Source organism: Wolffia australiana, chromosome 9 (genome assembly GCF_029677425.1).
Source record: "Wolffia australiana isolate 7733 chromosome 9, ASM2967742v1".
NCBI lineage: Eukaryota > Viridiplantae > Streptophyta > Magnoliopsida > Alismatales > Araceae > Wolffia > Wolffia australiana.
The window spans coordinates 12,863,345-12,872,185 of NC_135843.1; the positions used below are offsets into that span (position 1 = coordinate 12,863,345).

The window sequence follows — 8,841 nt, forward strand, 5'->3', positions numbered from 1 at the left end:
ATTCTTTCTATCCACAACATTTAAATTTCAAGCATTCTTGGGGATAAATATGGATGAACTTTTACATGTTTATCTCAATTATCTGTTAATAATTTCATCTCAAAATTTCCACCAAGTTCTATTCATATCTCTTTCTCCCATTATATACTCTCTCAATCTGACTCTCTTCACATTCTTTTTCTCCAACGTTTTTTTCTCCCTACTCTCTCTCTTTCTCTTTTTTTACTCTCTCACTCTTTTTATCTCTCGCATTCTCTTTTCTCTCTATGTATCTATCTGCGCATTCTCTTTCTCCGACATTTTTTCTCCTCGCACTGTCTCTTGTCCTTTTTTTGTATTCTCCCACTCTCTGCACTCTCTCTTTATCCCCTTCTGTACTGTAATTCAGTGTTCTCTCTCTGTCTATCTCTCTGCACTTTCTTTTCTCTAACATTTTTTCTCTCTCACCCTGCACTCTCTTTCTCTTTTTTTTCAATTCCCTGCACTCTCTCTTTCTCCATTTTTACTCTCTCACTATTTGCACTTGCTCTTTCTCCCCTTCTAGAATGTGAATCTCTATTCTCTCTCATTATTTATGTACCCCACCCTTAGCAAATGCAAGAAACGAGTACTCACTCCAGAAAAGGAGTTGGAAACTTATCCAAAGTCATCAGAGAGGAAGGACATAGAGACAGCACAAGGATGGTGGGCATGCATAGCTCATGAACTTTCCCTTGAATAGCTACCCTTGCTCAAGAGTTTCTTTCTGTATGCACGACTAGGGCCTTGTGCTCAGCAGGACGTGCAGTCATCACATTCAAAAGGGCATGTCTAACTGTTGAAAACATTGAGCTCCTTATTTCTGTGAAGTGTTGGTTACATGCCAAGAATGGTCAGCTTTGTGTGGACAATAATGAAAAGTGCTTTTCTGACGATGACGACTAGCATGAAGCAATAGCTCTTTTCTTAAATACCACAACACATGATGTTAATTATTTTCTGTTATTTACCCATCCAGGTCTTTCTTTTGCAGAATTAAGAAGGCTCAAAGGAGAAAAGATGATGTAGGAGCAAGATATGTTTTAAAGGTATCATGAAATCTTTGTTTTAATATCTTTTGGGGTGAAAGTACTTTCTTATGTCCAATCTTTGTCAGATAAAAGGATAGTGGTGGTTCATGGCTTGTTATTTGATCCATAGTTCATTTAATACTTTATTTTTCCCTGATCCAAAATACACAATATTTTAAAATAATATTTTTTTGTAAAATTACTTGTCCAGTTATTAAAAAATTACATCATGATATACCTTTTGTTTCTTCAGGACAAATTGGAATTCTCCAGGTATGATTGCGAAACCACAAAATTTTATGAATGCAACTGGTGCGTCTGTAAGTATTTATGTCGGTGAAACTTCATTGGAGTCATTATGCTAATAATTATATAAGGTTGATGCTCCTCAACAGATTTCATCAATTTTTGCCTACTTTTGAGTACCCTGAAGAAAGTTGTTGTGGTTGTTTATTTCTTTCCATGTTCTCTTCTTTAAATTGCATAGTGGTTTCACTTGAATTCTGAATTTCTTTATCTATGAGTAAATTTATGATGACCTCGATTTACCATTTGCATCATTGAAGTTTCTTTCCAAAGGTGGACATGGAGGCCACAATGGGTGTTCTTCTTCTCTAACTTCTTCCACTGTCCGAAAAAATAAAGTCTTATGTATATCTTGATCTTGTTGAAATTAAGGTGAATAAGGTTTTAGGCTTTCTTTTCATTTCATCCAGTTGAAATGAGGTGCCTTTCTTCCATTGATATTATGTTCATATACTACATATAAATAATAAAATAGCAAAGGAAACTCAAACTAGACACCAAAAAAGTCAAAAAGAACAGAGCATTATTTTAAGTGGAACTCCACCATTAACTAGTCTGTCAACTTTTAATTAATACAAGATCTTTGTGAAGATGCAAATCAGATGTGTGTATTGCCCGTTTAATGATAAAAAATGAAAATTATATCTTGCAAATGAAAGCACAACGTCAATCAGTCATTGTATTAGCCCTCTACAACACTACTGGATGTAAACTCAAGCTATTGTTAAAAAATAAACAAAAGTATACGTCCTTTTGAACACTACATTTTTTGAAGAAAAAATTAGACTATATTTTTTAAATAAAAAATTAGAATATATTTTTTGAAGAAAAAATAAGACTCTAATAAAATATCATAATAAAAATATAAATAATATCACCTATTTGTTGTTTTAGACTTTCTATAGAGAGGTTGTTCGTTGTTTTGGTCAAAAAAACTTTCCGGTATAACTAGTAATCGAAAAGATGAGACTCAAGTACATATTGAAATATCAATAGAGAAGAATTTTGGAATAGTGTCTATTAAAATATGTGATTAGCTCCATTAAAATAGATGAATCTCAACTAATGAAAAAAACTTAGTATAATATCATTAGATAAAGTGTTATCATTAGATAAAAAAATTAAATTTGGATACTTTTATGGTTGAAGAAGTATCCAATCAATTAATAAAACTTTTCAACTCTCATAGGCCCTAGATAAATGTTAAATGTTCCGACGACACACCCTATGTCATAAAAAATGGACATATAGTTGGAGGGAAAAAATATTTAACCATTACAAAAATGAAATCTGATTTGAGATGAATAAAGTTTGCCAATATATTCATAATTCAATACACATTAACAGCCTGAGATCATACAAGGAGTATTCTTATTGCTATCTCATTTGTTTACAGCATAAAAACTAACACAACAACTGAGGCTATGGCAATATGTGATGGCTTCTTACTCTGCGAAGAGCAAAACCCTCACAATATTTTCATAGAATCAGACTCACAAGCAAACTTATCCATGCACTTCCAAGGGATCACTCATGTATTTTTTCTTTTACTGCTCTATGGGCATGGCCGAGCAGGGTCCGTGTGTAACTGGGACATTTATGCTCGCTCCACCCCTATAAATGCTGATGAACAATCCAGTTAATAAATAAAAACCCCAAGGTGGCGTCTAGAGCATGGCTGGATTGGTCTGCAGGTACAACCTTGGGGTTTGTCATACTCGGCATCGTGTTTTTTGCCAAAAAAAATGCATGTTAACTGTCAAACTATCCTATGTATGTCTTAAAGCATCTAAAAGTCACTTTACGCTATGATTTTACTAATGGAAATATGTGTGGATGGAAAATCAATCACACATTCTATATCTCATTCTATATTCATCATAGTGCATGTGCGATGCTTATAATGATGTCCATGAATACATGATCAGAGTTAGTGAATTATGATGAGATCATAATACACAGATCACTAGTCTTTAAGCACGTATTCTAAATATTCATGTTCAAAGGATATTCGAGAAAGGACATCAATTGATCCAGATAGAATAACACTATTTAGGCTCACTCATATGATGAGTATGGTCGTTCCATTACCATAAATGTGGAGACACTAAGGATAGATAGTGGATGCTCTTTAGTGGGAAGAGTTCACTGAATAGATCCGTACGAATCCTTGAATGCTATTATACCAAACCGTCTATCAGGTTGATCAACGTCACGATTGTGTAAGTGGTCCTCAGACATGAGACACCAAAGACAACTTGTGCATGGAAAGTTGTACTTTAAGTATGGCATGTGAGCTTGTAATCAAGGGATTCTAAGTAGTCTTAGTTAGGGTGCATCAAGAAGTTTACACAGACGATTGAGTTGTCAACATGGGATCATCCATTCTTCGTATAAGAGGTGACAGCTCAAGAAAAAGGATGTGATGAAGTCCTTGAAAAAGGCAATGAAATATTAGAGAAAAGTTCCCCAATGATTTTCGTACGCATCAATACTAATTAGGATGACCAATTAGAGTCTGACAGTTGACCATACACTAAATCATCCTAGGAGCGTTAAGTCAATGAGGGACTATACGTACACCGTGATTGATGACAAACTAGTTCAATGAATGAGTTGTTATACACTCCTTTATATCTTCTAGAGCACGAAGTGTAGCTTGACACCCCAAGTGTTGGAGACGCAACCTATCAACTGGGTAAAATCGATATGAGATTAATAATATAAATTGATGATATGCTTAATAATTTGGAAGGCAAATGAAGGTTATTGGGCCGTTGGAGTTGTTAACTAGACTAATTCATGGGCCAAGAGGGTCACACGCGAAGGGTCTTGTGGACGCCAGAAGATATACTTAAGTTTTATGGGCTTTTATGAAAGAATACCTGCTTAGCATAAATAGGGGAATGCCATGAACGAAATTCACCCGAGCTAGGATTGTTCAGGGGCCTTCAGCTTCTTCTCCCTTCTCCCCACACCTCCTCTCAACTCCCCATGCGATCGAGATGGCATAACAACAACGACGGAGGGTGAACAGAGTTTGCAAGGGCGAAGGAGGAAATTTGACATGAGAGGATTACATGAAAACATCTAGAGGCTGCGCACTTTATCAGCTCGACTCGTCTTGCTCTAAGATCCAAGAAATCACGGATGTGATCCGTGCACAGGTGCTTTGTTCCATGGTTTTATTGATGTCATTTGATTCTGTTATGAGTCTACCCCTGCGTGGAATCCTCGAGTTCAGCTAGATCAGGTCCTCTAGAACCCAAAATTAATTGTATAAAAATGTGAATTAGTAGTATACTTTTTGTTATTTACTCATGAGTAAACAAAATCATGTAAGCTGGTCTTCTATGCAGCAATCCACAATCAAATGAGAAGAACGTAGATGGATTATAAAATTGTTGAAACTGCAACATAGTCATACTCTTTTCTTAACAAACTAGGAGTTCGTACAAGTGGATGTCCCACACTATGGTTTTACCATCATGGAGCTACATATTTAAACAAAACCTGACTATCAGCACACTATAAACATATTGAGATATATTTTAATCTTTTATCCACAAATGTCACATCAGGATAATTAAAATTTCCAAATGGCAGATTTGTTATTAAATTGTTTCTCAAGCCATTATTTACTTGCTTCATTCTAAGATCAGCATAATACCCACCTTGAACTCGAAGGGACTATGAGAACACCAGCATATCCAATGGCACCTGGTCCTCATCTAGGGCTTTCAAGACAAAACCGGAATTGAAGCTAGTCAGGACATCATTGCCATTTGAAATTATAATATATTTAATCCTACTTTCTGTAATTATAATATATTTAATATATAAATTTTATCCTATCTATCTGTACTTCTGACCATACATTTGATCCTATCTGTCTAAACATATATTCAATCCTGACCTCAAATATCACAAAAAGTTTTCAAGTACGTGTACAATTCTTACTAGTCTATTCTTATTAAAATCCCTATTGGTCAGAGTCATGGTGGCCGAGTTGAGCTCCTTAACACCCACCCAACTACCACCTCTCCTCCTACTGTTCCCCAAGCTCTCAATTCCCAACTACAGGAATAGCGCTTCTCCCCAAGAATCTTGATCAAACTTGAACTCTCTCTGGGGAACCACCATGGCGCGTCCCACTGTGGACATGCCAGAGCTTGACGTGGCGGAGAACTTGGCCCCGTTCTTCGTCATCCACCACGACGGGCGCGTGGAGCGCCTCATGCCGGTCAAGTTCATGCCCCCCTCCCTCCACTCCCCTGCTGGCGTCGCCTCCAGAGACGTGACCATCGACGCCGCCACCGGCGTCTCGGCTCGCCTCTTCCTCCCCACCGCCGCCGCCGCCGCCGAGAAGCTCCCCATCCTCTTCTACATCCACGGCGGCGCCTTCTGCATCGAGTCTGCCACCTCCCCTCTCTACCACCGCCATCTCCTCTCCCTCTCCGCCCAAGCAGGCGCTCTCTGCGTGTCAATTGACTATCGCCTGGCGCCAGAGCACCCTCTCCCGGCCGCCTACGACGACGCCTGGGCTGCGCTGCGCTGGGCCGCGGCGCGCGCCGACCCCTGGCTCGCCGCGCACGGCGACTTCTCTCGCTTCTTCCTCGCAGGCGACAGCGCCGGCGCCAACCTCGCCCACAACTTAGCCGTTCGCGCCAGCCTCCACCCCGACTTCTTACAAACCAACGATATTATCGTCGCTGGACTCGCCGTTATCCACCCTTACTTCTGGTTTCGGGACTTGGCCGGCGAGATATCGTGGATGAACGAGTGGAACGCCAAGCTATGGAGATTTATCGGCCCTTCTTCCTCCAAAGGGTTGAAGGTAACGGGTTTTACTCTGCATGCCGAAGTGAAGTTTTTTGGGCACTGCTCTGAGTTTGGTTTTGCAGGAGGAGTATTGTATGAATCCGGCGGTGGAGGGGGCGCCGAGCTTGGCGGGGCTGCGCTGCGGGAGAGTTCTTGTTTGCGTTGCAGGGGTTGATTTTCTGAGGGAGCAGGGAGAGTGCTACTTGGAGACGCTGAAGAATAGCGGCTTCGAGGGGGGTGTGGAGTTGCACGTTGCTGAAGGGGAAGACCATGTCTTTCACCTTGTCAATCCAGAGCGAGAGCCGGCGAAGGAGTTTGTGGAGCGACTCGTCGCCTTCCTGCGAGAGGCCGGGCCGAGCTCTGTGGATTAGAAGGTTGGTTTAGTAATGGGTGGCTTGTGATTCGCCGCGTTGCCTTGTTTTTGGATCAGGGTTGGTGAGTTATTTCTGTCGGCTGGTTTTGGTGTGCCCTTCTGGGCTTATCAATACAGGAGTTGGAGGGTGGAGAGAGAGAGAGAGAAAGAGAGAAAGAGAGAAAGAGATAGAGAAAGAGAGAGAGAGAGAGAGAGAGAGAGAGAGAGAAAACAGCGAGGAACAGAGAGAGTAAGAAAAAGATATGGAGAAAGAGTGAGAGAAAGAGAGAGATGGAGAAAGAGAGAGATAGAGATAGAGGAAAACAGAGGGAGAAAGAGAGAGAGAGAGGGAAAGAGAGAGATGGAGCAAGAGAGATATCAAGAGAGTGGGAAGGAGAGAGAGAGTAAGAGACATAGAGAGAAATGGAGAAAGAGAGAGAGGGAAAGAGGAAGAAAAAGTGAGACAGAGAGAGAGAATAAGAGACAGAGAGAGATGGAGAAAGAGAGAGATAGAGAGAGAGAGGGAAAGAGAGAGAGAGAGAGACAGAGAGAGAAATGGAGAAAGAGAGAGAGAGGGAAGGAGGAAGAAAAAGTGAGACAGAGAAGAGAGAGATGGAGAAAGAGAGAGAGAGGGAAGGAGGAAGAAAAAGTGAGACAGAGAAGAGAGAGATGGAGAAAGAGAGAGATAGAGAGAAAGATGATACTTCTGATTTTAAATTCTTTATTTATCTCTTTTATCTACATCACAGTGTTTATCCCTCAACGGATTGTTCTCATAATTTCTGTTTTATTTCTCTTATCTATCACATCTTACCTTTATTTAATACTCTTCTCTTTTCCTGTATTATATCTTTCTTTCTATTTAACCCTGACATATCTCTCATATTCAATCTCTTTTGTCTTTTTTCAACATATTGGTCTCCTTTATCATCTCTTCGTAGTATCCTTTTATCATAATCTATCATTTTCCTTTTCTCATTACCATGTTCTTCAACTTATGGAAAACAAAAAGAAACAACAAGAACTTTGCTGCTACTCTAGCCCAAACTCATCTCGTAAAATACATACTCGTTTTATTCTGTATTCAGCTCGCAGATTTTCACAATAGTTTTGAAAGTCAGGACAAGGGTGATATTGGAATGTATTGCTAGCTGCTCCCTTATTTCAGTCATCATTCAGGACACCTTAGTCTCAACTCCCAAGAGTCAACAATAAGCTGTTTATTTTTCTTCAAGCTTATCCATCTATGTTACTATCATTGAAAACTTAGATTGCAGTTAGTATAATGATGAATTTATTGGTGCCTGAAGAGAGATTGATTAAATATTTTACACCACATGTATTTTCTTGTCATTATAATGGATTCTTGAATAAAATAAGTTTTAGCTCTCCCTAGAATTTAGAATAGATGTTTAAAAATCAAATACACTCTCCTATTTTCCTGAAACACAAAAAAGTTAACAAAGAGCTCATCAAAACATCATTTCCCATTACGCATTTTTTGGATATAATATGACTTCATGATTTTTTGGTTGAAATGATAAGCTAAGATGATATCAAGTAAAATCATTATAAATTTTCATGAGCTACCTCATTTTTTAATTAAATAAATTCCGGAAAATTAAAAAATATTCAGCACGAATGGTATCAAAAATAGGATGTAATCAAGTCTTATACAGCAGAAGAGGGGATTTTGGAATGATCTCATGAATATTCCGACTCTGAGTGAAGCATATACCTGATTAAGTATAATAATATTTTCTGGATATTCATTTATTTTCATGCATTTCTTTTAAGTATTTATTTTGGGGAATCCTAAAGGAGAAAGACCACATCAGTCTTTCACTTCTAAGAGGATCCCAATCAAGTTTACATAGTTCAGTATACCTGTGCTTCATGCAGTTTTTTTCCTGACATCAACTGGAGGGAAAATACATGAATCAATATTGGTATCCAGAAACTTATTGAATATGATTTGAGCATTCAAGGGGGAAAAACATAAAAACACATGAGAATCAAAATGGAGATGACACCTAAGAAAATAAAGAGCATTCCAGAAGGAGTATATTGATACATATTCATGATTATTTCAATTTCAAGAGGTGTCCTGAGAAATTAACTTTATGGAATTTTAAATCATCAAACTTAGGAATTAGTTTCAAACGAATTTCATCCTTTGATTTAGACTCGGCATAAATATATCAACAATCAGTAGGAGAACAAATCTTTATTGGAGAGAAAAAATTACACTTTAAATCTCATTAATTTTAAGAAGCTCATGAAGGTTTGAACCTTCAATTTACTCGCCCATCA

The 8,841-nt window shown here is 38.5% G+C and overlaps 1 protein-coding gene across 1 annotated transcript; it reads left to right on the top strand.

Moving 5' to 3' along the window:
* Nucleotides 1-5,368: 5,368 nt before the first annotated feature.
* LOC144707591 (2-hydroxyisoflavanone dehydratase-like) lies at nt 5,369-6,623 on the top strand. Its single transcript, XM_078580788.1, has 2 exons — nt 5,369-6,192; nt 6,260-6,623. The coding sequence occupies exons 1-2, from the start codon at nt 5,497-5,499 to the stop codon at nt 6,545-6,547; spliced, it is 984 nt and encodes a 327-aa protein (XP_078436914.1). The 5' UTR covers nt 5,369-5,496; the 3' UTR covers nt 6,548-6,623.
* Nucleotides 6,624-8,841: the final 2,218 nt, after the last annotated feature.

Excerpts from the sequence above, each read along its gene's own strand:
- LOC144707591 (XM_078580788.1), top strand. The coding sequence starts at position 5,497 with ATGGCGCGTCCCACTGTGGACATGCCAGAGCTTGACGTGGCGGAGAAC. Across the intron at positions 6,193-6,259 it reads CTTCCTCCAAAGGGTTGAAG|GAGGAGTATTGTATGAATCC; the intron begins GTAACGGGTTTT and ends TTGGTTTTGCAG.